Source organism: Solanum dulcamara, chromosome 9 (assembly GCF_947179165.1).
Source record: "Solanum dulcamara chromosome 9, daSolDulc1.2, whole genome shotgun sequence".
NCBI lineage: Eukaryota > Viridiplantae > Streptophyta > Magnoliopsida > Solanales > Solanaceae > Solanum > Solanum dulcamara.
In genome coordinates, this window is record NC_077245.1 from 14,447,362 (window position 1) to 14,461,802 (window position 14,441).

A 14,441-nucleotide genomic window follows, 5' to 3' on the forward strand; every position below is an offset into this window, starting at 1 on the left:
TATGAAAAAATGTTTAGCAATTCTCTAAAAAAAAAAATATTTATTGAAGATGGCGTACCTAATAGTCATGAAAAAGGAATAATTGAAACTTGTACATGAAGCAATGAATTTGATGGTGTACTAGACATGGTACCATTTCAAATAACATGAGACTTGATATTAATTTTTATAAGAATAAGCATCAAGCCATCAACAAAGTCGTTTGGTGAATTAGCTTGACAGACAAGTTTTATAATATTGTAAACAATATTATAATTTTATGAGTTGGGCTCAAAATAAATTAATTTGGATCAATCTCAATTCATTCAAATCTCAACTAATTTTAAAAGAATCTTCAATTAAACTCAATTTGACCTTTAATACAACTCGCTGTAAGACTCTTTATTTGTTTTGGTGTAATGCATGTTCCATATTGAATGTATGAATTATTATCTATTTTATGATTTCTAGGATTTATCTATCAATTATTTTCATTTTGTAAATTAAAATTTTGTTTTTGGGATCAAAATAATCGAAAGAAATTAAATTGCATTTTTTCCCCACAGAATACATGTTGAACGAGTCATCTTAAATATATATTTATTTGGTTGGGATAATGTTTGGTGACTTTCCACTTCAAAATCAAGAAAAAAAAAATTAATCTTTTTTGAATTGGAATTCAAATTATGGTTACGAAAGGTAGATAACAATATGTAAATATTCTTGATATTAAGAGGGTTAAATTAGGCGAGTATGACCTTACCCCATTTTTAGATTTTACTTCAAAGAAAATTTGAACGAATCATGATCCAACCCAATTTTTAGTTGGGAAAATTTTCAAAATAGCTATATTTTGGCTTGCTATGAGCTATTTATGTGTTTTTTTCTTTGATTTAACTAATAGAATACAACTTAAAAATAACAAATTAGAAAAAATCAAGAGAGAAAATCTCTTAAATTAGGTAAATGGTGCTGAAAAATATAATTAATTACTTTCCAAAGTAGGAAAGAGAAATAGGGGATCTCCTTTTGATTACAGAGATTCTTTCTCTTTTTTTCTTTGTCCTCCATCAGAGAAATCAAATTCTCCATTGATTACCTTCCGTTTTCGTAGAAGGCAACGCAATTGTTCAAGAATTTTCCTGCAAAAGAGGAGATCAACATCAGTGAAGAAGATTTTCGAATACAAAATTTGATTCGTAGTAGATAATAGGCTGAAAAAAATCGTTGAAATACATAATTTTCGAGCAATCACAGTTTGATCTTCGAGTTATAATTGATCAATGATGATTCATGAATTAAATTGGAATTAAGTTTCGAATTCGATTTGTTTTTTTATACAAAATTCAAAGTTTAAATACATATTGAAACAGTATTGAACTCATAAATTGGAAGTTTGATTTCGAGTTCAAAGTGCTTCGAAATGGCAATTTATAGTTTTATTAGAGAAATACATTTTGATTGTGAGTATAGGTGATTTGATACAAATTGTATATTCAACATAATACATAATAGAATATAAATTAATATTCGAAATACAATTTTTTTACATTGTAAGCTGTTTGGATTGGGATACAAATACTTATTGGTTGAATGTTTTGATTTTTTATTGTTTGATAGTTGAAATACAAATTGAATCAGAATACATTTATGTGAATATAATAAAAATTTACATTGAATACAATAAGTTTCTGGATTGTACAAAACAAATAAGAAATATATTTTATTTTTGGGAAGCTTACTATTATTATAAATATGTATGTTTTGAATGTTTGGAACACATATTTTTTTGAAACACAAAACAAATACAAAAGTGCTTTCCTGGTCATGAAATACAATACGGCTGTAATATCATTTTTTTTTTCAATTTTAATTTGACTGTAATTTTGTACTTTTCAGATTATTGGAATACATATTTAAGAATGGATACAAGATTCTGAAAGTCAACAAAGGGTATACATATTGCAAACATTTTTTAAAAATAAATATGCAAATTTTAAGTTCGAATTTGAAATCCTCTTCATCGCTAACACAGTTTAATTCACTTATTAATGCAAATTTTCTAATCGTGAATCACAATATGGTTCCATTAACGCATATAATGAAATCTTGAAAAGAGCTACAATTACGTTTTAGAATCATAAAGCAACTAGGAATTTGTGCCTGAGCAGAACAATTATTCATCTTCATGTAATGACCAAAACATGTGTTCTCACAAAATAACTTATACACATGCTTAGACAGATGAGTTCTCAAATCTTGTTTACTGTCATTGTTATTGTAACACTGCATGTGTGGAGCTTTAGTAGGAAAATTTTTCACATAAAAATCAGTTTCATACATATGTTTAAAGATATGAATACACCATGGTTTCAAATGACTGTCCACATGAACACAATCTAATTTAAATATAAATATAAGTAACATATACATGTGAATGAATCAAAATTCTTTTTAAAACACAAATATACAAATTTAATTGACACAATTATTGGATACAAAAAAGTATACAAATATGGATACAAATAAATTTCTTAAGTACATAAATTAGACACGAATACAAGTTAAGATGTTAAAAGACATGCAAACTAATTTGAATACAAATGTAAATGGGAGAATACAAGTATCAGAATGAATAAAACACTAATAATATAAATACACAAAATTTAATTGGCATAACTTTGAAATGAATACAAACTCATGAATCCAAACTCCTGAAGACTTAATTTGGTTGGCATAACTTTGAAATAAATACAAACTCCTGAGACTATAATAGTAGGAGAATACAAATATGGATACAAATATGTTTCTTAAGTCTATAAATTTAACTGATTACAAACTAAAAACCTATACACACAAAGAAGATTGCAAAGAAACCCATAATATACAAAATAAATTCATAAAAATATGAAAAAAATTCACAAAAGATGCCTATCAAAATAGGATACCTGAATCAATGGGATTGCTGTGTAAATCTTTTAGGCTATTCTTTCAAATTCTGAAGAAAAAAAAAACGAAGAAGAGGGAATGGATGAGAGGGAAGCAGGAAGAACAGAAGAAAGGGGGAATTAGAGAGAGAAAAAATTCAGTTTTGAATTAATTTAAAAATTGGAGAGAGAGATTGAAAGAAAGTGGAAAAAAACAGTTTGTGAATAAATCGTGGGATAAAAATCAATTAAATTAGGAACTAACTTAGGATACCATTAATTTGCTATATAACTAAAATATTGTTCTTTTTAATAATATTTTAAAACTATAGATGTTTTCTATGAATAAGTTGTAAAATTTGCCTAGTTAGATAATTTTTCCTTTTTAGTTCAACCCTTTTTAGTATCTTCAATTTCAATTCAACTCGCTCATTTGACACTTCTATATCTGGTGCTTGACAACCCCCATCTGTCTGTATTCATTAATTCTATATAATTCTATATAGCAAGTTGAATTCCATAAACGTTTGGTTCCTAGGACATGCATGTTCCAAATTAGCCAACTTGTCCGCCACTTGATTAGTCTCCCTATACACATGCTTCAAGATGTATACATTAGTCTCCATAGCTCTTCTGAGCACACTTCATTGAAACGTTCCAAGGGATTTTTTTTTAATTCCATTAACACAACTAATTAAGAGTTTAAAGCCACTTTCAGCTTCAAGATTGCTCTTTAACGATGCACGCAAACCAGCACACTTCATGACGCGTTTACCAAAAAGACTTGACTATTTAATTTTTGACAATCATCACTTTTCATGTAATCTATTTTGTGATACTACACTGAATATGTTGTTAATCACTTTACATGTACCTGAAATGTGGCTCTTGTTAATTTTGTCACTTGATCCTGTTGAGACTAGATCCATCCTCTCTATTTTATGAAATTTTGTTTCACTCATATAATGTCTTATGGCCGATGGAAAGGCAAGAACAAATAGCCAAGCAAGTGAAAGAGACAGCAGGAAAGATCATTTGGATAATATATTAACTCAATCATGTAGGAAAATGTACTTGACAAATGATTCAAGAAAAGAAAACACGTGAGAGGAACTGCAAACTCTGCAGTCAGAAAATCTCATAAAGCTCTGCTGATGGACTAAATATTTTTCAAACATAAGAAAATAAAATGGAGGAAATTAAGCTATATTGCGCCTGTAGAAAAGTTTCCAGGGAAGCTGCCGTATGAATCATTGAATATGTTTTCTACTATGTATACAACAGAGAGTTACACATTACCAAGAAGAAGAAAAAAAGAAAACTCTGCTACACATATATAGGGAGAAAAAGCACTCGTCTGCACAAGTACGACTCTATTCAAAACTCGCAATCTACTAGCTGTTAGAAGCACTGGACATTATGTCATCACCTTCTGTTTCCACTGGAGCTGCTACAGGACTGCCACTTGCTGATGCGGGTATCTTATCTGGAGTGGATCCACCGACTTTTTTGACCAAATCAACATCAGCCAAAGCAGTTGTGGAACCAAGGTTAGGGGTACTGGTACCAGAGACACAATCATCAAGTTGCTTGGGCCTATTCAGGGCATGGCAATGAGGGCAATAGTAGGTTATGTAAGGGAAGTCCTCTTTCCTGGCCAACCCTGCAAATGATAGTAATGCCATTAATTATTCACCATTCTTTAAGTGAATCTGCTCCACTAATTGGGCTTTATTATCATTGAATTATGTAGTTCTTACCATTGTGCATATGGCAATTGCCACAGATGAGTGCATAAGACTGGGTTGGATCCTCTCCCACAAGCAACGCTGCAATTCGTGCAAGCCATCCTCCATCTTGTGTGCTGGAACCTGTTGGATTGTAATGCTCAACAACCGTTTGCTGATGCTGCATCATATCAGAACCTTCAAGCTGTGCATGTTGAAGCATTTCTGCGCCAGGATGATCCATTACAGCACTCTCTGGACTACTAGACCTTGCCTGCTTCCTATTTCTCAGCCCAGTAGATTGCACAACTTCAACATCGTTGCTCTTCCCAGTAGGGACATTATGCTTAGTGTCATCTCCCACATACACTTTCAAGCCAGTATCAGCACCAAGCTTGGATGCAAGCACAGAGGCGGCAGCTGCCTTAGCTGCTGGGTCGGGGTCATATCTCTGCACAAAAGATTCAACAATGATGCTTGGAATTTGTCAAAAAACAGTTTTCTGGAAAATCACAATGATAGAGGCAACGACAAAAGAGTGAAAATTAATAAATAAGTCTCTCAGAGTGCAATTTCATGGTTCTTTTTTTTATTTTTATTTTTATTTTTAATGCATGAAAAACTCTTTGATCACAGTATTCATGGTTAATAATATGTGAATAACTTTTATAAGCCCAAACCCTTGCATATGGCTATCACCTGAATGAGCTGTTGCGTTATATAGTAATTTGTCTTCTCTTTGAGTTCCTCAATCTTGGCTTGCCTTTCAGCTCGTAGGTTTTCTAGAGTTTTCTGGTCCTTACGATCACCTGCACGAACACACATAAAGGATAAGCTATAAGTGAAAGACAAGAAACACTATTCTTCTAAGGCCTTCATGACCAAGGACGACATGTCAAATTCAGCACAAGGCTGAATAGACAAATTAGGAAGATTTTAAAAACCAAATAGGGAAATTACCATTGAATGAAGTAAAATTTTAATTTTTATACAATATTTTAAATAACATCTCAACTAACGCGGGGATGCTTTGTGCACCAGGCTGCCTTTTTCCCACTTGTGGGATTGGGATTGCATTGAGTATGTTGTATTTTCAATAACATCATACAAGGTGATCTAAAAATACAGGTCATGGACATTTTCATGCTGTTTGAGATCCTAACATTAATCAGAAAGCAAAATCAAATATACTCTCAACCTTTTGAATATGTGCAAATCAATACGTCCTCGGGATCAAAAGAGCGAGAGATAAACTATGAGCTCTGATATGTCATTATAGCTTCATCAAACTAATCAGATTTTCATTTGAATTTTACATAAGTTTTTCTTTATGGTTGGAAGAAACTGAAAAATCAGAGTTTCCTCTGCTTCTACAGCCACTAGCTTTCTGCTACAGTCCTGTTACCAATCAATTCAGCATCTTCATGGTTCCTTTTCATCATCATAATTTCCCCCACAACAATGTCTGCTTCAACTATAGTAGTCTATACCCCCAAATAAATGTCCAACCAGAGAATTTTTCTGTAGGCTAGAAAGCAGGGTTAGCACGCAACTGCAATGTCCGATACCACGCAAGTTTAAGCAAAAAAGTATAAGAAACGACAGCATGCATTCTAAAACGATCACGGCGAATGAATTCATGAAACCTATATTGCATGGAGCCATGGACACAAGTGTGAGTATTCGATATGGGTATGGTTCTAGAGGTCAGATTCGTCATCTCTTAAAGTTTCTGATTTGGAGATATCAATATGTTGTGGAGAAAAAGAATATGGATATAAGAGCAGGTGTGCTGCAAATAAAACAAGCTGTTTGCAAGGGCCAACTTCCTCTTCCCCAGAGATCTCAGTGTTAAATACATATACCTACTTAGAATTCATAAAATATTTTTTGCTGGTTAACAATGTGGTTAATATCTATCTATTTAATTACTTCAAGTGTTTTCAATATAAACTTATTTCTTTTGAGTTGTGTTAAGTGGTCAAGGTTAGTCCATTTTATTTAATTCTTCTTGGCTTTGTTAATAACCAAAAGATAAACCTTGTTTGTTGCATAATAAATTGATTTGTGGCCTAAATAAGAAAATACACTTGTTCTAAACAAAGTTGATTCAATCAGTGTATTTTCTTGGTTTGCACCAACCTTGGACCATTTTATACTTCTTTAAAAAGATCAGCCATTAAGTCAAACCCGAGAGCAGCTTTGAAAAAAATACTCTAGCTTCCGCCTTGTTGTTATGTTCGAAAAATTGTTCTCAGATTGTAACGTGACGAGGACAACAGCAGCTGCAGTAGAACTGCTTCTCTCTTCTCAATTTCACAATATATTTTCATCCCCTTATCTTTCCTTTTCCTTCTTGTCTATTGTTTGCTTACTTCTACTTCCCTCTCACCCTTTTTCTTTTTTTTTTTGGAAAAATACATAAAGCTCCCCGAAGCTAATCCCTGATGTCCAAAAAGACACTTGACTTTGTGGGGAGCTATGACCCCGGAACAACTTCGAACTGGTATATTACCCTCTTTTGGGTCAATCCCAGTTTTAAGAAAGCAAGTGATTTTCACGCACCAATCCTTGCTTTCCACATGTCAACTTCATAACCTTCTATTTACATTTTTCCTCTTATGTTGTTTTTATTATTTTATTTCTTTTTCAATCTTTTTATTTTTTTCCTCTCTCTTTCTTCCGCTGTCAGCAGCCTCTCTCTCTCTCTGGCTCCGGGTTATTCGCCATATGCCCTTCTATCTGTCTTCTTCTCCGTTTTTTTCAGTTCTTTCTTACTTTGCCAACATTTTCTTCCACCACTTCACCACTTAAATATTCATCAGTAGCATGTGTAGATAACAGAAACAAATCATTTAAATAATTGGTTAAGTGAAAGAAACAAACTTGGGAGCAGAACCAACAAAATCTTTGATAACCTAGAAAAGAGAAAATAACCTCAAAGCTCATATATACAGAGAGTTACAAACAACAATAAGGACGAAAAACTTGAATAAAATTGGATGAACAACGGACCTTTCCAACTTGTTTTACTAGAAAACTTCCAAACCAGCAAATACAATAATTAACATGAACCCCCAATGAAAAATAACCCCACATACTTGAATGAAATCTGATAATTAACCAGCAATTTCTTTCCTCCATTAAGGAATGACACCGGAAATGTCCATGGAGGCCGCCGGTAAGTTCCTCTCCTCCGTCCCAAACAAAAATGGTTGCTTCATTTGATTTATTTTTGTTCATAAATAGGATTTGAAATTGGTGGCGCTAATGGAAGGTTAGCATTAATAGGGAAGGTGGTGGTGCTGTTGGAGAAGGTAGTAGCATGGGAGAAGAAGAAGAAAAGGAAGAGAGAGAATGAAAGAAAGGAAATATAAGAAAATGAAAAAATAAAAGGAAATTCTTAGTAATCTTTTCTTTTTTATGGGAGGAAACACATCCAGAAGAACTTTGTACGTGAGTCTTTAACTTGAAAGGACTTGGCTAGTTTGCAGTTTATATATATGGTCTTCCTCCCTTTTCATTAAGTGATAGTCTTGCTTCATCGTTGAGCAATCTGAACTTTTGTCTGCTGCACTCTTTGTCCCATTTTAGCAATTGGAAAAGAAGCAATCAGCCCCCTTACCAGTATTATTTTTATTATTATGCTAGCATCATCTTATTTCTTCAATTTGATTACTAATTGTTGTTACCTTGGTTATTTTTACTATTTTTGTTGTCAGTATTTTTCTTTCTTCTCCAGACCCCCACTTGTGGGATCATACTGGGTATGTTGTAGTATTTTGCTTTCTTCAATAATTTCACCATAGTTTATTTAGTCTAGCATTTTTTTCAAATCTATTCTGAAAAATGATTTGTATTGAGCTGAGGGTCTATTGAAAACAACCTCTAACCCCACAAAGGTAGGGGTAAGGTTTACATACACCCCACCATCCTCAAACCCCACTTGTTGGACCACACTGGTGTGTAGTTGTTGTAAATGAAAAAGATATAATGACTTGGACTTAACTTTTTTGTTCTCACGCGCTACTTATGTTACATACATGCCACCCTCCCCCGAATTATGTTACTTCGTCAAGGCATTGACATGTTAGCAACAGGGAATTAATCATCCATGCTTAGAGCCTGTTTGGATTGGCTTTTGGCTTATGAAATTCTAACTAATGGCTTTTGGTTTATTTTTGTTATTTTGGCTTAAAAATAAGTGCTTATAAGCAGTTTTTAACTTTACCCAAACACTTCAAAACTGTTTAAAAGTTATTTTGGCTTAAGAGCACCTAAAATAAGCCAATCCAAACGGGCAATTGACTTGTTACTTGAACGATACTGGCTCTAACATGTATACCACATTTATTTACCCAAGTTAAAGCACCCACAAACAACCTGGTCATCTCTCAGGCATTTACCATTTTTCCATAAAAATCAAAGAGCTATTTCACATTCAGCACCAAAAAGCAGAGACAGTAAGGAAAAGGGATAAATGATATGTAAGACAATATGACTATGAAATGAGTAGTATGAGAATTTTGGTTAGCTAACAACCATGAATTACTTACACATCCTTGTAAAACTTCCAATCGCTGAATATGTAATGAAGGATAAGCCAGGCAACAGAAACATTGGTAAAACTCGCAATGCCCTCATTTTCCAGTTCAGCTCAAGGGATCGTGTTGTCATGATAGCATAACCCACTGCAATAACCTGAAAATTGAAATAGCCGCAATACGACGCCCATAAGATAACAACAACAACAACAACAACAACCCAGTGAAATCCCACAACATGGGGTCTGGGGAGGGTAAAGTGTACGCAGACCTTACTCCTACCAAGGTAGGACGACTGTTTCCGAGAGACCCTCGGCTCAATAGAAGCATAAAAATAGGTCAGATAAGGCTAAGAAGTTCAAAGCGATATGGGAAAGCAAATAACGAAAGCGACACAGATAAAATAGAGTAATCAATGTACAGAAAGTAATAGAAATTAGAGCATAAGAAATTATAGTGCGCTAATGTGCCTACTAATACGAAAGAATAACGAGACTGTGTACTAACAATTAATGTACATGTAACGATATAATAACCAACTCGAGCAGTCGGATACCCATATAACATAAAGGATACACACTGATTATGATTAGCTACAAAATAACCCGCATAAGTAACATCTGCAACAAGTGCAGGTTTAATATAATTTAAACCTCCAGAATGCCCAAAAATAATGAAATCTGTAAATAGAACATGCAACAAAAAGGGCAGCCCGATGCACTAAAGCTCCTGCTATGTGCAGTGTCCGGGGAAGGACCCGACCATAAGGGCATATTATACGCAGCCTTAGCTTGCATTTCAGCCAGTGGCTGTTTCCAAGGCTTGAACTCGTACATGCAACAGTTCCATTTAAAAAATTACAATTTCTATGTATTCTTTTTGAATCTTCCATGACATTATCTAGTCTTCTCAATACTGATATGAACTTAACTTCTCAAATTTGTTAAAATATGAGTTCATTAGTTCCTAATGCAATTGTCATTGTTCACAATTGAAATGGAATAAATGATATAGTCAGTGTTATATCGTGTCAAGTTCACCTTTGAAATTCAAAGGGGGAGTAGACTAACAAAGTAAAAAGATGTATTTATATCATGTCAAATTCATCTAATGAAATTCAAAAGGAAATTGTCCCGTTCAACTAAAAAGATGTTTGCTTTAACTCGTTTCAATTTATAGAGTAACCTAGATCTATAGTTCTTCACCATCCCCTGAAACCCCTCCTTCCCCAGGAGTCAAAAATGACCCTTCCCCACTTTTTCTCCTTTGACGGAAATCTCCCTCAAGGTTGGAGGAAAAGTTCAACTAGATCTGCCCTGCCTTCTCAGTGTGCTTTAACTACTTAAAACAAATTGCTAGCTCAAAAAAGCATAGTAATATCCACTAACCATTTACATCTTTCAGTTACACATCAATAGTTAAAAAAGTTTTAAATAAACATTTAAATGGACTGGATTGGCATCTTTCTCATGTTTTATCAGATGTAGTTACTGTATAATCGTGTTATACATGATAATCAAATAGCTCATCAGAGAACTAAATTGTTTTTCCACCTATGCTCAATATACTTAGGAAAAAAAATTAGATAGATTAAGGAAAGAACATCAACTAGATTTGTGCGCTTAGAAGTTGGAACGTTCTATTTCTTCAGGACTGCCATTAAGTATCCAGCAACATCATAAAATTAGATTGCAACATAAAACCACAAAGTTATGTTTTCAGCCCCTTGTTCACAAAAATCTCAAATAGTCAGACAACCTTACTCTTATTTTAAACCCTCAGAAGACCAATATTTTCGGCATTATTTCAGTAACAAGGCACGCCCAAATCAGCTCTAGGATGTCATTGTGTCCACTCCTAACTCTAAGAGGATGACCCCCTTGACTCAAATCTAGTCCTACTTTTGTTTGAAAGGAGAGAAATTCCATTTATTGAAAGGAGAAGTCGAAAAAGTTTAACCAATAAAAGAATAAAACTCCACAAATATGTCAGAAAAGAAATTACGTCCCATAAAAAAAACAATGACATCACATTATAGATTAGATCAAGTATTGAGAAGTAGCATATTGGCACCCAAGATAATACATTTTCAAAAGAGTTATAGGAATTCTTTTCAGACTAACTCTATTCATAACATTCATATAATATTTTGTTCCTGGACGACAAAAAAATATTATTTTGATTTTTTTAATGACAATGGTGTCCGGACCAGCATGACACACCTCGACTATTCCATTGAGTAGCTACTACCTCCCTTCCATCAGCCTAGGTACAGGTAACTATGCCCACCAAGGCTTAGACAAATGGAAAGAAATCCCTAAGCATTTATGCTTCCGCGGAAATTTGAACATCATGATCTCCCCCCCCCCTCCCAAACACACAAAAAAAAATAATCATTGATCACTCAGCCACACTTCTGGTGTAATTCCTAAATTTCTAGCTACTTATCAAAAAGAAAACTAGAAATTTTGAAAAGACAAAAAAATCAATGTTCGATTTCACTCCAAATACTAGTCAATTTGACCCTCAGGAAAAATATAGAGATTAATAACATACTAGGCTAGTAGGAATAAACATTTTTTCTATTTGAGAAGGTAAGTAATAAGCAGAAGGAGTAGAAAAAAGAAGTGTGACCATGTTGTGGCAAAAATTCTAGAAGAGAAATGTTGTAGTTTTTAACACACACAAACTGCCACCTAGAGATCCACAAAATAGAATTGTCATGGCTCTCCACTCAATCACTTCACTATTTGGTGAAGTGTGTTCAAACAAACTTAATATGTCAAAAGCCAAATGTTCATTAACATATAGATAAAAACAACCAATTCAAAAGCCTAGAAAAGGTAAATCTATTTAAGGATAAGAGATCTCTACTCTAATCTTCTACATCACGACAAACACTAGAAATCAGTACATTTACCTCAAAAAGTACAGAAAGTATAATGAGATGCCTTGTCATCCTTCTCCAATTTTGAGATCGCTTATTTATTCTGGCAATAACAGCAGCCTCCTCCTTGGAAATATGCTGCAATCTCTTCTCAAAATCATCCTTTTTGGACCTAAATAAACTATTCCACATTCTTGACAAAAATCCCTTCTTTTTCTTCTTTTTTGTCTTTTCTTCATTATCAGTAGATGATGTCACAGGTTCAGTGTCAGCAACATCAACATGTTCTTTTGTAGGCTCAGCAGCCATTTCCTACAAGTTAAAGCGGAGATATATTCAAATGATTGAAGCAGAAAGGCAACAAATGAGATAGAAAGTAATAGCCCTGTAGAAGCATTTAGGTTAATGGTACAAATACAATGTCCATTTAACCGCCATACTGTTCACGTTAAACACCATCAGTAAAATTCAAATTATGCCTTATCTTAAATATGCACTTTCTAGTTGGCCTTACACAGATAAAAGAAGGCATTTTTAAGCATCATCCCATAACACTTTTGCTCTCTCTTCCTTCAATTAAAACTTTTTCTGTTGCCACAAAATGACTTGTATTATTTGGTACAACATTGAACATAGTAATATACCTCCAAATTACGCCTCTTCTTACAGTTCAAGATTCCATGTAATGCATAAATTTCCAAAATAAATCTATCCCACACCCAATATCTTGCTTATTAAAACTTAATACACTAAACAACTTCAGAATCAATAAGGAGACTAGCACTTTAATTTACTGTAATTCCAATAATACTCCCTCTAGTCCATATTAAGTGAATTGTTGGGATCCAGTGAAAAATATTTTAGGACACAAATAAAAAGCTACTTTCCCTTATTCCCCTTTTGATTATTTCCAAACTATTATCCTAGAAAATGTAAAGTAGTTAAGAACCTTAGGGTAAATATGGGAAAATATCTCAACAATTCTCTAAACTTTGAACAATTCACTTATTGTGGACTATGAAAAAAAATCCCAACAATTCACTTAATATGGTGGACTAGAGGGAGTACTATGTAACTATTCCCAGAGATCAACTAGCAGTTGTGTATATCATCGAAGGAACAATAAATGAATTAAATGATCAGGGAAATAAAATACATCATTAATTCAACTCAAAATCAAATATACTCGATGAGGACATAATTTCCAAGCGAAAGTCAACAGAAATTATCCCTCCGACGATCAATTACCAAATTCAACATACCTGGATTAAAGCCGATCGATTGCTGAATGAAGCAAAGCAGATCGATTGGCGATGAGAGAAGGGAAAATAGAGGTTTGTAGAATTCAGAAAACAGAGGTGAAACGGTGAAATGATGAAAGGAGGTGGTGTTTTGCAACTTCCGACGATAGATCGGGAAGGCTATTTTTTTCCCCCCGAGAGCAAGGTAAGAATAAATAAATATTGCCTTCTGGAAACAAAGAACGAATTGAATTTAAGGGGATTAAATGAATGATGGCCATTATGGCTTAGCTGGCCCAGCCCCTTTCCCTATTTTTAAAATTTGAGACCGTGTACGTTTTCCAACACGGTGTGTGTTAGGGATCTAGGGTTCATGATTATGAAAATTAGAGAAATTACTTCTTCAATTTTATATTACTTAATTCATATTAATTTAGCACACCTCTCGAAAAACTTTTATTTAAGGATATATTTTATTAAATTACTATTATTAATAATATTTTAAAATTTAAATTTAATTGCTACTCCTTCTATTTCATATTAATCGATCATTTTTCATTTTGCACGATGCTTGAGAAATCATAAATAAGAAAATAATTTTATTAACTTACACCTTAAAAGGCTTTTTAGAATTTTACAAACAAATGTGAATATTTCCAAAAAGAATTAATTTTAAGGATCATATAGAAAAAATTTAATTATTGTTTTCGTGATTTAGTAAGGCAGATATTAGTATAACGATCAACTAATATAAGACTGAGGGGATACTACTTTATATATATGTAGTTATTTGATACTGAAGATAGAAAAAAAAAATACAATAGAACTCTCCTGATTTTTTAAATTAAATAAATACAATGAAATATCTATTTTTGATATATGCGCCAAGTTATATGAAATGGAGGGCGTATATACTTCTTCTATTTCATGATAGTAGAAACTAAAGAACATATATACATATTTCAATGTTCTGATTATTTAAATTAACTTCTTCTTTTTTATTTATTGAAGCAAGATTAAGGAGAGAATATTTATTACAAAAAATATTATTTTAAATAATTAAAAATAATAAATAAGATATACATAACACATAAAACAAAAATGTGACGAGTATATATATATCAATCTTTTTTAGA

The 14,441-nt window shown here is 33.0% G+C and overlaps 1 protein-coding gene across 1 annotated transcript; it reads right to left on the reverse strand.

Moving 5' to 3' along the window:
- Positions 1–4,132: 4,132 nt before the first annotated feature.
- On the reverse strand, positions 4,133–13,548 carry LOC129902289 (uncharacterized protein At2g24330-like). Its single transcript, XM_055977459.1, has 6 exons — positions 13,327–13,548; positions 12,098–12,376; positions 9,190–9,334; positions 5,333–5,442; positions 4,667–5,084; positions 4,133–4,569 (listed from the first exon to the last, which is right to left on the reverse strand). The coding sequence occupies exons 2-6, from the start codon at positions 12,371–12,373 to the stop codon at positions 4,301–4,303; spliced, it is 1,218 nt and encodes a 405-aa protein (XP_055833434.1). The 5' UTR covers positions 12,374–12,376; positions 13,327–13,548; the 3' UTR covers positions 4,133–4,300.
- Positions 13,549–14,441: the final 893 nt, after the last annotated feature.

What these genes read in the sequence shown, in the direction of transcription:
- LOC129902289 (XM_055977459.1), bottom strand. Translation starts at nt 12,373, where the DNA reads ATGGCTGCTGAGCCTACAAAAGAACATGTTGATGTTGCTGACACTGAA. An exon ending in TACTTTCTGTACTTTTTGAG is followed by an intron (nt 9,335 to 12,097) that starts GTAAATGTACTG and finishes TTCAATTTTCAG; the next exon opens with GTTATTGCAGTGGGTTATGC. An exon ending in TGGAAGTTTTACAAGGATGT is followed by an intron (nt 5,443 to 9,189) that starts GTAAGTAATTCA and finishes GTGTTCGTGCAG; the next exon opens with GTGATCGTAAGGACCAGAAA.